The sequence below is a fragment of the Vitis vinifera genome, chromosome 19, assembly GCF_030704535.1.
Source record: "Vitis vinifera cultivar Pinot Noir 40024 chromosome 19, ASM3070453v1".
NCBI classification, from domain to species: domain Eukaryota; kingdom Viridiplantae; phylum Streptophyta; class Magnoliopsida; order Vitales; family Vitaceae; genus Vitis; species Vitis vinifera.
This window is the reverse complement of record NC_081823.1, coordinates 8,087,390-8,104,693: the sequence shown is the minus strand read 5'-3', so window position 1 is coordinate 8,104,693 and position 17,304 is coordinate 8,087,390. Positions and strand designations below refer to the sequence as shown.

The following is a 17,304-nucleotide window of genomic DNA, read 5'->3' as shown; positions in this document are numbered from 1 at the left end:
CACGAATGCATGGTACATGTATTCGGTCACAAAGAGTCGGCTCTCGTAAATTTTGGTCCAAGAATGAAAAGAAAGAAATTAAATTGTCAGCCAACTAAAGAAGTGAAAAAAAATCATCACCTTTCTTCACCTGGGGCATTGTGCTCAATGGTCGAATAGATGAATTTATTTTTGGAAAATTCTTCACCTTTTTCTCATCCATCAACGAACTGACTTTCTTAGCCTTTAACATAACAATTTAAGTGGTCATGACAACCATATATGTACTGCGTTGTGCTGAATGGTCTGATAGATGCATGTATTTTTGGAAAATTCTTTACGTTTTTGGCTTTTTGTCATCCATCAACTGAAAAGAAAGCACCATGGAGTAGGTCATGCACGCAAATTTTGCATATGGGCGGACTTGCACCAGTTTAAAACTGGTATAAAAGTCAATTCTGCTAATAATCTCATCAACACTCCTTTACCCACTCAGAAAGAGCCAGCTTGCCAGGTTGGACAAAGAGCCATCCGAATTTAAAAAACCAAGCCATAGGCACCACCATTCTTCACCTGCAACATAAAAAACTAAGAGTCTGTTTAAAATAAGAAATCAGTTTTTAAAAATCCACAATACTTTCTGGTTAAAAAAGTGAAATAGAAAACAAGTTTTAGAAAACAAGTAAAAATTATTTTTATCAAATTTTAAAAACAATATAAAAACACATACACTTTATTATTTCTCTTCTGTATAGAATTATTATTTTTCAATTTTTTTCGCTACACAAAATAACTTCAAATTAAACAAGACTTAATGCATTGATTTTGTTAACAAGTATATTAATTTTTAAAAATAATTTAAAACTTAAATAATATACTCATTAATAGCATGAATTTATTAATATAATAAAATAGTATATTTTATACTAAAAATGTAATTTATAATTTTATTATAATATTACTATTTATGTTTTACTAAAAACTATATATTTTTTAAATTTATTTGTAATTATGAAATTATTTTCATTTTCAATAAGACTTCAATTAAATTTAATTAATTAATATTATATAAATTAAATTTAAAATGTTTTTACAAAATCAAAATAGTTTTTTTTAAAAAAAAACAATTTACCTGAACAAGTCTTTTTGTTTTTTATTTTTAAAATCCTTTTTTACTAATAACTTATCAAATATCCTTAGTTTTATAAAACATTAAAAAACTTTTTTTGATTCTTTAACTTTAAAAATGTTTCTAAAAAAAAACAAAAGAAATCATGATCAAATAAAAAAAAATTTAAAAATTAATAAAAGTACTTAATTGACTTGTATTAAAAATAAATATTAAAATTATTTTTATCTTATAGAAATTTTTGTTTCACTACAATAAAAAAAATTGTTTCATAATTAAAAAAAATTATTTATCTTTAACTCGTATATAATTGTGGATTTAACTTTTATTTTTTAATAAGACTTAACTTGAATTTGATTTCATATTATTATAAATTAATTTTATAAAATTTTTATGAAATAAAAGTAATACATTATTTTTAAAAGTAATACATTATTTTTAAAAACAATACAAATTCTTTCATCCAAACAAACTTCTTGTTTTTTGTTTTAAAAAACTATTATTTTAAAACATCTTGTCAAACACTCAGTTTTTAAAAAATTCTGGAAAACTATTTTTGGTTCTCTATTTTGAAAACAATTTTTAAAAACAATTTTTAAAAAACACAGCCAAAACAGCTCTAAAATTCTTCACCTTTTTTTCATTCATCATATGAAATGAAAGCATCCCTGGAGTTTTTCATCAATAACATTTTTCATAGGGAAGGACTTGTACCAGTTTAAAACTGGTATAAAAGGCAATTCTGCTAATAAACCAGTCACGTTATCTTAGTTTCTACACTCCTTTATCCCAATGGAGATCCATCTTCCCTCTTCCTATGCCTTCTTTGCCTTCCTTCTCTCCATGTTCATTGTTTTCAAAATAGGAAAGGTCCAAATCCAAAATCTCACCCGCAAAGCTGCCCCCAGGACCATGGAAACTACCCCTCATAGGAAACATGCACCAACTTGTTGGCTCACTACCCCATCACACCCTGAAACGCTTGGCCAGCAAATATGGACCTTTCATGCACCTAGAACTTGGTGAAGTTTCTGCCCTCGTAGTTTCTTCACCAGAAATTGCCAGAGAGGTTATGAAAACCCATGATACTATTTTTGCTCAAAGGCCTCCTCTTCTTTCTTCTACTATCATAAATTATAACGCTACAAGTATTTCTTTTTCTCCTTATGGTGACTACTGGAGACAACTTCGAAAAATTTGTACCATTGAACTTTTGAGTGCAAAGCGCGTCAAGTCATTCCAATCGATTCGAGAATAGGAGGTTTCAAAACTCATCTGGAGCATCTCTTTGAATGCAGGATCACCAATCAATCTTAGCGAAAAAATTTTCTCTTTGACATATGGCATAACATCAAGGTCAGCTTTTGGCAAAAAATTCAGAGGCCAGGATGCATTTGTATCAGCTATCTTGGAAGCTGTGGAGCTGTCAGCAGGTTTCTGTGTTGCAGATATGTACCCTTCGCTTAAATGGCTTCACTATATCAGTGGAATGAAGCCTAAACTTGAGAAAGTGCACCAGAAAATTGATAGGATACTTAACAATATTATTGATGACCACAGGAAGAGGAAGACAACAACAAAAGCGGGGCAACCCGAAACCCAGGAAGATCTAGTTGATGTTCTTTTAAACCTTCAGGAGCATGGGGACCTTGGAATTCCCTTAACTGACGGCAACGTCAAAGCAGTCCTATTGGTTAGTAGTGTGCTTTTAGCTATTGACTTTCTATATATTGAAACGATTTAACTTTTTCTTCAAGAATTATCATCGAATGTCGGTTAACTATCATTTTCTTTGGTTTCATATTTTCAGGCACAGAAGCCGTTTATAATAACAAATTACAATAAAATGCATTTTTGGTAAATTTTGGGAAGGAGTTTTTGAGACATGCCTTATGTTTCTCTAGCAAGGTGGTAATGAAACACCTTGAAGCTATGGAAACTCATTTTTTACCATGAAATTTGATTGATATTCAATCCATTTTCATTTTGAAATCAAATCTGCAACAGGTAGGTTCTTTTTGAATGTTTTATTTTGCATGGAATAAGGCCAATGAATTGCGCCTATGATTTTTACCTGTAATCATTTTCAGTCTCTCATATTGGATGACGAAAAGAATTATTGGCACCACTGGCCTAATCTAAAATTCAGTAATCCTTTTTCAGGACATTTTCAGTGGTGGTGGTGAGACGTCGTCAACGGCTGTGGTGTGGGCGATGGCAGAAATGCTGAAATCCCCAATAGTAATGGAAAAGGCTCAAGCTGAGGTTAGACGGGTCTTTGATGGAAAAAGGGACATCAATGAAACAGGCATTCATGAATTAAAATACTTGAATTCAGTAGTAAAAGAAACCTTGAGGCTACACCCTTCTGTTCCTTTGTTGCTTCCAAGAGAATGCAGGGAAAGGTGCGTGATTAATGGATACGAGATACCTGAAAACACTAAAGTCATCATTAATGCATGGGCAATTGCTCAAGATCCTGATCATTGGTTTGAACCCAATAAATTTTTTCCTGAGAGGTTCCTGGATAGTTCGATTGATTTCAAGGGTACTGATTTTAAATATATCCCATTTGGTGCTGGAAGGAGGATGTGCCCAGGCATTTTGTTTGCTATACCTAATGTTGAACTGCCACTTGCAAATTTGCTCTACCATTTTGACTGGAAACTTCCGGATGGAATGAAGCATGAGGATCTAGACATGACTGAGGAATTTGGGTTGACCATTAGAAGAAAAGAAGATCTGAACCTAATTCCCATTCCATATGATCCTTTTCTTGTTCTGTGATCTCACTACCAGGAAGAGGTATTACGACAATGTTTGTATGATGTTTACAATGCGATAGAAATCGCCATAAGAGTAAGGAGGATAAGCAGAATGTATTGTCTGTGACAAACTTGTACCTCTAAGTAAATGAGATGTTTGTATAAATTTCTCTTTTTCTGTTCTGAATTTATCTCGTCACCCTTTAATTTTATATCTACTACCTCATCTGAGAAATGAAAATGATATACCTCTCAAATTAATTCAACATGAGTAAGCTGTGCAATAGTCTAATTAACCTTATTGTTATCTTTCATTTCCATTCATTTAGTGCATGTTTGGATGTATTTTCTATTTTTTATTTTAAAAAATAGAAAGTCTTATATAAAATGTAGGAGTTCTTATAATAAATGAGTAGGTAGATGCTTTGAGTACTTGAATATGACTTTCAATTTTATTTTTTTAAAATTTTAAAAATTTATTAAAAAATGTTTACCTCACTTGAATATGTCTTTTAATTTTTTTTAAAAAATTAAGAAAAAAAAAATTTGCTTCAATTTTAAAAATTTTGGAAAGAATTTGAAGAATGAAGAGTTATTATTTATTTATTTATTTATTGTTTTTTGTGTAAGAGTTCTTATATTTTATATAGGACTTTCTATTTTTGAAAAAATAAAAATTAAGGAGTGTATCCAAATGCCAATCTAATTGATGTACTGTAGTTATGATTCAATTTTTTTTCTTTCCTAATTATTATTATTATCAATAACCTATCAAATATTGATTAATAATAAATTATTGTTTTATTAATTATTATTTTAAAAATAATTATAAATACTTATCCCAAATAATAATAATACATAATCATTTCCCAACGAAGTATCCTTTGACTTTCTGGAATACACTCTTAAAACCAGTGGCATCCCATCTTGTTTCTCATATATAAAGTACCAAAAATCTTCACTTTCAATTCATAAGCACCCCTCCAAAATACCATTTTAGCAGAATCCTAAGGTTCTAAAAAAATGGTGGGTGCTGAAGCCATGGTTACGTACCCAGGTATCGGTTTTCTGCTAAACCCCATCTTTTTACGTGCCTTTTCTGCCTCATTGCATCTCGTTTTGTTGCTTCTTCTATTTGTATCATGGGTGTGCAAGAGAATCAAGGGGAGTGCTCTTGAAAACTGTAAGAGCACCAGGTCTTTGTCCTATAAGCAAACGTTTGCTTGCTCTCAGGGTCTGTCACTGTTGAATTTCTTCTTGTGTTTTTTGAACTACTTTTATTGGTATAGAAATGGCTGGTCTGATGAAAAGCTGGTGACCCTTTTGGATTTAGTTCTCAGAACACTTGCCTGGGGAGCAGTTTGTGTATATTTGCACACTCAATTCCATGGTTCTGTTGAACCAAAGTTCCCATTTTTGTTAAGAGTTTGGTGGGGATTTTACTTCTCCATCTCTTGTTATTGCCTTGTTATAGATATTGTTAAGAAACACCAGTCCCTCACAATTCAATTTTTGGTGCCCGATATTGTCTACGTCATAACTGGTATGTTCTTGTGCCATTCCGGGTTTTTAGGAAAGAATCAAGATGAGGAATCAATCCTTAGGGAACCCCTTTTGAATGGTAGTACTAGTATAAGTAGAGTAGAGTCAGATAAATCCAAGGGGGAAGCAACTGTGACCCCATTTTCAAAAGCTGGTTTTTTTAGCCTTCTTCCTTTCTCTTGGATGGGTCCCTTGATTGCTGAGGGTAACAAGAAAACATTAGACCTTGAGGGTGTTCCTCAGCTTGATACCAGCAACAGCGTTGTAGGGATCTTTCCAGCATTTAGAAATAAGTTCCAGTGTGATAGTGGTGGGAGCAGTGGAGTGACCACGCTTAAGCTGGTGAAAGCATTGATCTCTGTATCCTGGGCAGAATCCTAGTGACAGCTCCGTTCGCGCTTCTAAACACATTAGCTTCTTATGTTGGGCCCTATCTTATTGACGCCTTTGTTCAATATCTCAATGGGCGGAGGGAATTCAAAAATGAAGGCTATCTTTTGGTTATGGCCTTTTTTGTTGCGAACCTTGTTGAGTGCCTTTCAGTGAGGCACTGGTTGTTTAGATTGGAGCAGGTTGGATTTAGGATCAGAGCAGTACTGATCACAATGATCTACAACAAGGGTTTGACTCTTTCCTGCCAGTCAAAGCAGGGTCATACTACTGGGGAGATCATTAATTTTATGTCTGTTGATGCGGAGAGAATTGGGGGTTTCAGTTGGTATATGCATGATCCATGGATACTGATTATGCAAGTTGCTTTAGCCTTGCTAATCTTGTATAGAAACCTGGGCCTTGCTTCAGTTGCAGCTTTCTTTGAAACTGTAATTGTTATGTTGACAAATGTTCCACTGGGGAAATGGAAAGAGAAGTTTCAGGACAAGTTGATGGAATCAAAAGATAAAAGGATGAAGGCAACATCTGAGATCTTAAGAAACATGAGGATTCTCAAGCTTCAGGGATGGGAAATGAAGTTTTTGTCTAAGATTATGGACCTTCGGAAGAATGAGACAGGGTGGTTGAAAAAATATCTTTACACTTTAGCCATGACCACTTTTGTTTTCTGGGGAGCCCCAACATTTGTGTCTGTGGTCACCTTTGGAACTTGCATGCTTCTAGGGATCCCGCTTGAATCAGGGAAGATCTTATCTTCAATTGCAACATTCAGGATACTTCAACAACCCATTTACCATCTTCCTGACTTAATCTCAGCGATAGCTCAGACTAAAGTTTCCCTTGACAGAATTGCATCCTTTCTTTGTCTGGATGACCTGCAGAGTGATGTTATCGAGAGGCTTCCAAAAGGTAGTTCTGATACAGCAATTGAGATAGTGGATGGGAATTTCTCTTGGGATTTATCTTCCCCTAATCCAACACTGAAGGATATTAATTTGCGGGTGTGCCGTGGCATGAGGGTTGCTGTTTGTGGTACTGTAGGCTCAGGCAAGTCAAGCTTACTATCTTGTATGTTGGGAGAAGTGCCTAAGATATCTGGTATCCTTAAGCTGTGTGGAACAAAGGCCTATGTTGCTCAGTCTCCTTGGATACAGAGTGGCAAGATAGAAGAGAACATCTTGTTTGGTAAGGAGATGGACAGAGAAAGGTATGAAAGGGTCCTTGATGCATGTTCCTTGAAGAAGGACCTGGAGGTTCTCTCATTTGGTGATCAGACAGTTGTAGGTGAGCGGGGAATCAATTTGAGTGGTGGCCAGAAGCAAAGAATACAGATTGCACGTGCGCTTTACCAAAATACTGATATTTATCTATTTGATGATCCCTTCAGTGCTGTGGATGCTCGTACAGGAACCCATCTCTTTAAGGTAATTCCTTTCTCTTCTAAAAGACCGAGTTTGAGCAATATACATACATACATATATTCATAATTCTATGAAATAAAACAACTATACAATGCCATTGCATTAAGTAGAAACTGAGCTATCCTTGTATGTTTAAATATGCACTGCTATAGGCTACATGAGATTTGGTTCTTGGTCTGCCTGAGGTAATTAGGGACCCTTGCTCTGCCATTGCCGTTTATTTTGTTTCCTTTCCTTTATATTAGAATAAATAAAATAGAAAAAAAAAAAAAGCCTTTCATTGATGCTATTTGTAAGTAATCTTCGTATAACAGGAATGTTTGCTGGGTCTCTTGGGTTCGAAAACAGTGATTTATGTTACACATCAAGTAGAGTTCTTACCTACTGCTGATCTCATACTGGTGAGTAATTACCATGTTTTTTCTTCCCCGCCTTTGTTTCCATTAGATAAACTTAAGAAATGTACCATCCCTGCAGGTCGTGAAAGATGGAATGATTACACAAGCTGGAAAGTACAATGAAATTCTTAACTCTGGAACTGATTTTATGGAACTTGTTGGAGCACATGAGAAAGCTTTGTTACCACTCAATTCTGTAGAGGCAGGGTCACTTTCAGAAAATTAAGTATCCATGAGGACAGTGATAATATAGGTGGTACTTCTGAAGTTGTACAAAAAGAAGAAAACAAAGGTGGCCAAAATGGTAAAGCAGAGGGGATAGATGGACCAAAAGGTCAGCTTGTTCAAGAAGAGGAGAGAGAGAAAGGTGAAGTTGGGTTACGGGTTTATTGGAAATACACCAGGACAGCATATGGAGGAGCTCTTGTGCCCTTTATATTGTTGTCACAGATTCTCTTTCAGCTGCTTCAGATTGGAAGCAATTATTGGATGGCTTGGGCAAGTCCCGTGTCAGATGATGTGAAACCTGCAGTTAGAGGTTCTACTCTCATGATTGTTTATGTAGCTTTGGCTGTTGGAAGTTCTTTTTGCGTCCTTTCTAGAGCCATGCTTCTTGTAACAGCTAGTTACAAGACAGCTACTATAGTCTTCAATAAAATGCATTTGAGCCTTTTCCGTGCCCCAATGTCATTCTTTGATGCCACCCCAAGTGGACGGATTCTAAACAGAGTAAGTGCAAATATGAATATATATTTATTTCTGCCTTGCATTTTTCCCTAATGACCAAAGTGAAGTGTTAGATTATTACTTAATTGATCCTTCCCTTTTTTCAGGCTTCTACAGACCAAAATGCGATCGACACAAACATTCCCATGCAAGTTGGGGCATTTGCCTTCTCATTGATTCGGCTCCTGGCAATTATTGCAGTTATGTCACAGGTTGCATGGCAGGTTTTCATTGTCTTTATTCCTGTGATTGCAACCTGCATCTGGTATCAGGTAACCATTGTGAACTTGTTAGGACCTCTTCTTGTTATTTAATGCCAGCCAACACATGGCTTTGTCACATGACATCTCATGCTCTGTTGTTAAGATCACCTTATGTTTCTCATATTACATTAATTTTCTTCGCTTACTGATGCCATGTACTCTTGCAGATTAGATTATCAATCATATCTGTTCCTGAAAATGCCAGTAGGTTCAAAACCATTTTTGGTATAAACAGAACTTTACTCCAAAATGTTGCTTAGCAAAAAATTTGGAGTAGTGCATTGCTTATCGAGTAATTTGATTCATTTTAAACCAACTGCATTAAAATGGAATCCTAATTCAGGGTAACTCTTACAATTCATGGCATGCTCATGTTCCTTTCTGATCCTGCTGAGCTGGGGCCCAATCACAAGCATTGCATATTGAGGAGGTGCCAATTTGTATGTACCATGTCAATTACTATGGCCTCAAAATGAAAGTTTCTTTACTGTTGATATGGTGGTTTTTTAGTGCCAAGTCATTTTTAAGATAAGGGTAATGAAATTGGCTGCAAGATGGACCGCCGGTTTTGCAGTTTAGATGCTGTGTTTAAGTAATGTATTTCTGTTTTTTAATTATCTCCAAAACCATTTTTCTCCCTTTTTTTCGGTACTCCCTTGAAGCTTAGATTTATATCATATATGAGCACAAGGTTCATGCAACATTATAATTATGCAGCAATATTACATATCTTCAGCACGAGAACTGTCAAGATTGGCCAGAGTATGCAAAGCTCCAGTAATTCAACATTTTTCTGAAACTATATCAGGATCTATGACCGTCAGGAGCTTTGATCAAGAATCTAGATTCAAGGACACAAACATGAAATTAGTAGATGGGTATTTACGGCCCAAGTTCAACATTGCTGGTGCAATGGAATGGCTGTGCTTCCGCTTGGATATGCTATCTTCTGTTACATTTGCCTTCTCTTTGGTTTTTTTAATCTCTGTTCCAGAGGGAGTAATTGATCCTGGTAAGTAACTCTGATATGGTATATTCACTAATTATCCATTTCACTCTCAATAGCAAATGGCATAGGAAAATTACTAACACTCTTTTCCACTTCCATCAAAGGTATTGCGGGCCTAGCAGTGACATATAGACTTACTTTGAACATGTTACAATTTGGGGTAATATGGAGTCTTTGCAATACGGAGAATAAAATTATATCAGTTGAGAGAATGCTTCAATACACTTCCATTCCAAGTGAGCCTCCTCTTGTCATAGAAGAAAACAGGCCAGCATGTTCCTGGCCTTCATATGGACAAGTTGATATTCAGGATTTGCAGGTAATTCAATTTGTATATGTTGGCGTGAGCTATTCTCTAAACCATTAAAGGAGAAAATTATGGATACCATGGGAGAAAAATCAGTCACTGCAATCCCTCATTTATAGGGTCAATTATAGGTCAGCAATTGTAGTCGTAATCCATGTAGTCCATGTATAGCTTTTTCCGTTTTGTCTATATATACACCTGTACTCTAATGAATTGAAGATAGAATAAAATATATGATTTTATCTCAGACCAACATGGTATCAGAGCAGAATTCGATCCTCTATCCTCCGTTCAACCAAATTTCTTGAAAACAAAGCCCAATCTCCTTTCACATGGCAGATACAAATCCTCACTTAGGTGAGCACTCGGGTGAATATTCAATCTCTCCATCTGTACTGTCTGAACTTACGGCAAGGATGACAGAAGCTTTGAGTAAAGCTCCGACGTCCATTCTAGCCACCGACTCAGCAATTGCACCGATTGGCATCAAGTTGGACGGCACGAATTACGCCCTCTAGTCACTAGTCGTAAAGATGTATGTTGCGGGCAAGGATAAACTCGGCTACATCAACGGCGACCTTCCTCAACCATCAACAACCGACCCTTCCTTCTGTAGGTGGCGGACTGAGAATGCAACTGTGAAAGGATGGCTGATTGGTTCAATGGATCCATCCCTTATTGGCAACTTCATTCAGTTTCCAATGGCAAAGCAAGTTTGGGATGCAATTGCAACCACTTACTTCGATGGAAATGATGCAACCCAAGTTTATGAACTCCGGCGGTGAGTGGCACGACTCAGGCAGGGTAGTGGCTCTCTGGAAAAATACTACAATGATCTCCAAGGTCTATGGCGGGAGATTGATTTATGTTGTCCCAATCCAATGCAATGTCCAGCAGATATCCAATATTTTAACAATATGCTGCAGGAGGAACGGGTATATACTTTTCTTGATGGTTTGGATGATAAACTTGATAATATTAGAAGTGATGTGTTGCAGCTTAAGCCATTTCCCATAGTGGAACAGGCGTATGCCCATGTTCGTATAGAAGTTGTGCGTCAAGCGGTGATGACAGCCAATGATGGAGAAGAGGCGATTGGAGTAGTATTGGCTTCATGAAGCCTCAAACAGGGGCCCTCCACTGCAGCCAACTCTTTATCATTGAATGGAAAATTCAACTCAATTTCTAAGTCAAAGGGCCCATCCAATGACATGAAATGCTCTCATTGTGGAAATTCGAAGCATACTCGAGACACATGCTTCAAACTGCATGGCTACCCATATTGGTGCATGAATTACAAGCCAAGAGGCGACGGGATGGGAATGGGAATGATGGTGGAGCAAGCAAAAATGCAGCTAATGGCACGGGTAAGGCCGCGATAGCCTCGACTGAGTCCCAATTGTCACTTATTCTGACAACAACAGTTGATTTGGATACAGGTATGAGTTTTCTCGGGACCAATGCCACTGAATCATATGACGATTGGATTCTTGATTTAGGGGCAACAAACCACTGCAAGTGATTTTTCTAAACGATTCTCTCCTCGGCATACTAGCATTGCTAATGCTAATGGGGACATTTCTTTGGTAAAAGGGGCTGGTACAGTGATGATATCACCAGCTCTCTCCTTAACCAATACCCTTTTTGTACCCTCATTGTCTCATAAATTATTGTCAGTGAGCCAAGTCACGAAGAAGTTAAATTGTATTGTTCTAATTTATCCAACCTTTTGTCTTCTTCGGATATTCTCACCAAGGAGATAATTGGGCGTGGTACTAAAAGGGGGGGGCTCTACTATATGGAAGATTTTGGCAACGGTTGAGCTAACCATACGAGAAGCTCTAGTGATCGAAATAAGGTGAACATTTTGTTGTGGCATTGTTGGTTAGGACATCCTTCATTTGGCTATTTGAAACTTGTATTTCCTACTTTATTTTTGGGTTTGTCGGATTTGGCTTTTAAATGCGAGACATGTATCTTAGCTAAAAGTCATCGTGTTAGTTATCCTTTGAGTTTTAATAAGAGTCAGATGCCTTTTGAATTGATTCACTCTGATGTGTGGGGTCCATCTCCCAAATCCACTATATCTGGGGGTCGATGGTTTGTGATTTTTTTGGATGATTGCACTTATATGACATGGTTGTATCTAATGAAGAATAAGGATAAAGTTTTCTCTATTTTTTGCTCATTTCATGAGATGGTTAAAACTCAGTATTCTACTACAATTCACATACTTTGATCCGATAATGGTGGAGAGTATATGCCGTGACTTCAAAAATTATTTCAGTCGCCATGGCTTGATTCATGAAACTACCTGTCCTCAAACACCACAGCAAAACGAAATCGCCGAAAGGAAAAATCGGCATATTTTAGAGACTACTCGGGCTATTCTTCTTGGTGCTCATGTACCTAATCATTTTTGGATTGATGATGTCACTACAGCAGTTCACCTTATTAATCGGATGCCTTCTAAGGTTCTTAAGTTCAAGACTCCTCTCCAGGCTCTATCCACTGTCATCTCTCTACCTACTGCCCTAATGCTTTCGCCTCGAGTATTTGGCTGTGTTGCCTTCGTTCATTTACACAAGAATCAACGCACTAAACTCGATCCCTGCGCAATCCGGTGTCTTTTTTTGGGGTATGGCCTACATCAAAAGGGATATCGTTGTTATGATCCATCTAATCATCGCACCTATGTGACGATGGATGTCACCTTCTTGGAATCAGAGACTTTCTACTCTCCGACCACATCCACTTCTACCCTTTAGGGGGCGCCTCAAAATGAAGAGTTGAATTGGCTGAGGTTTGATTAGGAGCCTGTTGTTTCTATATCCAATACAGAACCTGATGTTGACAAAGAACTTGGTGTTCTACCATTAGTAACTGAAGAGCAGCAACCACAACAGTCGATAGTACCCCCTCATCCCACAATATCCAAAGACCCATCTCCTAATAATATTCCTGAGGTAAGTTCCCTGAACACTCTGAGTACACCTGTGTTAACTAATGATGCTCATGTGGGCTATGAGTTACCATACAGGCATAATCGAGGCAAGCCACTAGATAGATACTCTCCTACCATAGAAGACCTGAGGTTGAAATACCCGATTGACAACTATGTATCCACAAAGACGCTTCCTGAACCTCTAAAGACTTTCGCAGATGCACTCTCCTCGTGTCAGGTTCATACAAGCGTTGAAGAAGCAATGAATGACCCGAGGTGGGTCCAGGCTATGAAGGAGGAGATGGAGGCACTGTTGAAAAATAAGACCTGGATTCTTGTCAATCTACCTAAAGGACAGAAAACAATGGGGTGCAAGTGGGTGTTTTCTATCAAATACAAGGTAGATGGAACAGTTGAGCGTTACAAGGCGAGACTTGTAGCAAAGGGATTCACGCAGACATACGGAGTTGACTATTAGGAAACATTCTCACCCGTTGCCAAACTAAATACGATGAGAGTATTGTTGCCACTTGCAGCAAATCTGGATTGGCCCCTGCATCAGTTCGATGTAAAGAATGCATTTTTACATGGTGATCTAGAAGAAGATATATATATATATATATATATATATATGGACATTCCCTCAAGATATGCAGCCAACACAAAAGGCAACATTATTTGCAAATTACAAAGAACTCTATACGGGTTGAAACAATCACCTCAAGCTTGGTTTGGAAGATTCAGTATGACAATGAAAAAGTATGGATTCCAGCAAAGTAACTCCGATCACACTTTGTTCCTAAAGCATAGACAGGGCAAACTGACTGCTTTGATAGTCTATGTAGACGATATGATCATCACAGTAGACAATTCAGAGGAGATAGCAAGACTTCAAGAGTAGTTGGCATCTGAGTTTGAAATGAAGAACCTAGGAGGACTAAAATACTTTCTGGGAATTGAAGTTGCTAGATCAAAGCGAGGTATATTCCTGTCTCAAAGAAAATATATTTTAGACCTATTAACAGAGGTTGGATTACTTGATTGTAAGCCTACAGAAACTCCAATAATTCCGAATCACAAACTTGGAGAATATCCCAATCAAGTACCAACAGACAAAGGAAGGTATCAAAGATTGGTAGGCAAGCTTATTTATCTTTCTCACACACGACCTGATATTGCTTATGCAGTAAGTGTGGTAAGCCAGTTTATGCATTGTCCAAGTGAAGATCATATCAGTGTCGTTATGCAGATTTTAAGATATTTGAAGTCGTTCCCTGGAAAGGGACTTATGTTCTCAAAAAATGATCACCTAAGAGTAGAAGGATATACAGACGTAGATTGGGTAGGGGACATCATGGATAGGAAATCCACCTCAGGCTACTTCACTTTTGTTGGAGGAAACTTGGTTACTTGGAGAAGCAAAAAACAGAAGGTGGTCGCTCTATCCAGTGCGGAAGTTGAGTTTCGTGGAATGACTAAAGGGCTATGTGAGTTATTGTGGCTTAGGAGACTTCTAACGGAGATTGGTTTTGCCCTTGACTCCGAGATGAAGTTGTTTTGTGATAATAAAGTAGCAATTGACATCTCCCATAATCCCATTCAGCATGATCGGACTAAGCATGTAGAAGTAGATCGACACTTTATTAAACAAAATCTTGATGCAAAGATTATCTGATTCCCTTTTGTGCAATCTGAAGACCAACTGGCCGATATTCTTACAAAAGCTGTGAGCAGTAAAATATTCCATCACTCACTAGACAAGTTGGGACTTATTGATATTTACGTACCAACTTGAGGGGGAGTGTTGGCGTGAGCTGTTCTCTGAACAATTAAAGGAGAAAATTATGGATATCATAGGAGAAAAATCAGTCACTGCAATCCCTCATTTATAGGGTCAATTATAGGTCAGCAATTGTAGTTGTAATCCATGTAGTCCATGTATAGCTTTTTCCGTTTTGTCTATATATACACCTGTACTCTAATGAATTGAAGATAGAATAAAATATATGATTTTATCTCATACCAACAATATATACGACACGGGGTTATTCATGGCTTCCTCTGGTCAAAGGAATTTCCATGTGTTTCATGACGGTGAGTGTGGATGTAGGTCCGCTATGCCCCACACATGCCACTTGTATTGAGAGGTCTCACATGCACTTTCCCGGGAGGAATGAAGACTGGCATTGTAGGGCGAATTGGCAGCGGTAAATCAACCCTCATACAGACCCTCTTTCGAATTGTTGAACCTGCCGCTGGTCAGATTATGATAGATGGTACCAACATCTCTTCCATTGGACTACAAAATTTGCGGTCCAGACTAAGCATTATCCCTCAGGATCCAACCATGTTTGACGGGACTGTACGGAGCAACCTTGACCCACTTGAAGAGTACTCAGATGGGCAGACTTGGGAGGTAGGTTTTGTTTATTCTATTGATATACTTAAGTATGGTAGACATGCAGTTTTCCTCTACTATGTTTTCTTAATATAGTAGAAATATAGTTTCCTTCGCTAAATTTCTTAGTACTGTAGAAGTGCAATGTTGTTAACTAACTTATTGGTTCAGGCTCTGGATAAGTGCCAGCTTGGAGATGAAGTCAGGAAGAAAGAAGGAAAGCTAGATTCTGTAGGTTATTTCTCCCGCCATGCTAACATAAAATCTAAATAGAAACCTCATATAAGTCTCCTAATGTTAGTATGCATTTGGCAGTTATTGAGAATGGAGAGAATTGGAGCATGGGTCAGAGGCAACTGGTTTGTCTTGGCCGACTTCTACTCAAGAAAAGCAAGGTCTTGGTGCTTGATGAAGCTACTGCATCAGTTGATACAGCCACAGATAATCAGATTCAGCAAACCCTTAGACAACACTTTGTCGATTCTACAGTCATAACTATTGCACATCGAACTACTTCTGTTCTTGATAGTGACATGGTTCTACTTCTGGATCATGGTTAGTACTATCAACATGAACTAATGGCACTCTTAACTTCATCTGCATTCTTCTTGATTTATTTCCCTGGAAATGTCGATGATGTAGGGATAATTGAGGAATACGATACCCCAACCAGATTGCTAGAGAACAAGTCGTCATCTTTCGCCAAGCTTGTAGCAGAGTACACTGTGAGGTCAAATTCAAGTCTTGAAAATGCGGGTGATATCTGAACCAGCAAGCCCACGTGATGCACCCTTCAAAAACTTCAACTTAAAACCTTGCTTGACAATGACGACAACTAAAATGCAGTTACAATCCCATATGCAGTACTTGATTAGCATTCAAAACTGATGTTTTTCCATATATAGAAATAGGCTTTTAAATAACTTTTGAGTGCATATCATTGTAACTTAAATATTTGCTAAGCCTCAAATTGAGGATCAATGTTTACATCTAGTGAGGAATGCAACGAAAAAGAGGAATTTTGATATGTAAGAGTGGATTTCAACATCACTTTCTAAAAAGCCGTGGTCCAATAGGGTAACATAGGGGATGAATGAGTGTAATTAAAAATTATAATATAAGGATTAAGAATTAATAACACAATTTAAATAGGGAGTAGAGTTTTTAACCTAATTAAACCAGCAAGATATCAAGGATTAACAAAATATCCAAAATAATAAAAAAAGTAAACAAACATGCAAAGAAAACAATAATTTTCATGTGGAAAACTCACACACTAACTATGGAGATAAAATAAATAAATAAAAAATAAAAAATCATAAGGTTTAAAACCTCTAATGTAAATCCATTATATAAGATCAAGTTACCTAGATTTATATATCTTATTGTTTTACCCTAAAGACTTATTCTTCAATACTTACAACTTGATCCACATTTGCGACGTAACAATCTCCAATTACTCGAATGAATACTCCTTAGACTCGTTAAGGGAATGAAAATCTTCCAACAACCCAAGATTCAATCTTTGAATCTTTGTTGAGAGATTGGGAATGGTAGGGCAAGTTAAGTTGAGTCTCTCTCGACAATGCCCAAACCCAAAATGGTTGGAAACGGAATAAAATATCTACTTTCTAAAGATCAACTAAAAAAATATCAACTTTCTAAAAATTAATTAAGAAAAGAATTTTCTTAAAAACAAAATATCAACTTTCTTAAAATTAATTGAGAAAATAATTTTATTAAAAACAAAATCCCAAAGTTGTCAAAAAATAATTAAGAGATTTTAGCTCAATTTTAAAACTTCTAATTCAATCATATCTTATTTTAAAAAAAATAAAAAAATAATTGTCCTTTAACAAACTTTTTTAATTTTTTTTAAAATATATATATTTATTCACTTTATTCCCTTTGATTACCTAACTTGTCACAAGTCAAACCTTCTTTGACATACCTATGACTTTTCAATTGGATGAACAACAACCTTGGATCTTCAATGAAGAATAAGTCACTATCTAAAAAGATTCTTAGGC

General features: G+C 36.7%; 2 protein-coding genes across 2 annotated transcripts; both read left to right on the top strand.

The window, feature by feature from the left end:
• The first annotated feature begins 1,963 nt into the window (after positions 1-1,963).
• On the top strand, positions 1,964-4,053 carry LOC100853592 (cytochrome P450 71D10). The gene is given in 2 exon segments (XM_059735282.1): positions 1,964-2,801; positions 3,272-4,053. Coding segments are annotated over 2 exon segments (1,380 nt in total). The 5' UTR covers positions 1,964-2,045; the 3' UTR covers positions 3,896-4,053.
• Positions 4,054-5,583: 1,530 nt separating this feature from the next.
• Positions 5,584-16,183, top strand: LOC100244539 (ABC transporter C family member 3-like). The gene is given in 12 exon segments (XM_059735281.1): positions 5,584-5,785; positions 5,788-7,232; positions 7,544-7,630; positions 7,707-7,834; positions 7,870-8,356; positions 8,461-8,625; positions 9,334-9,628; positions 9,730-9,944; positions 14,987-15,292; positions 15,446-15,509; positions 15,590-15,829; positions 15,917-16,183. Coding segments are annotated over 12 exon segments (3,744 nt in total). The 5' UTR covers positions 5,584-5,598; the 3' UTR covers positions 16,042-16,183.
• Positions 16,184-17,304: the final 1,121 nt, after the last annotated feature.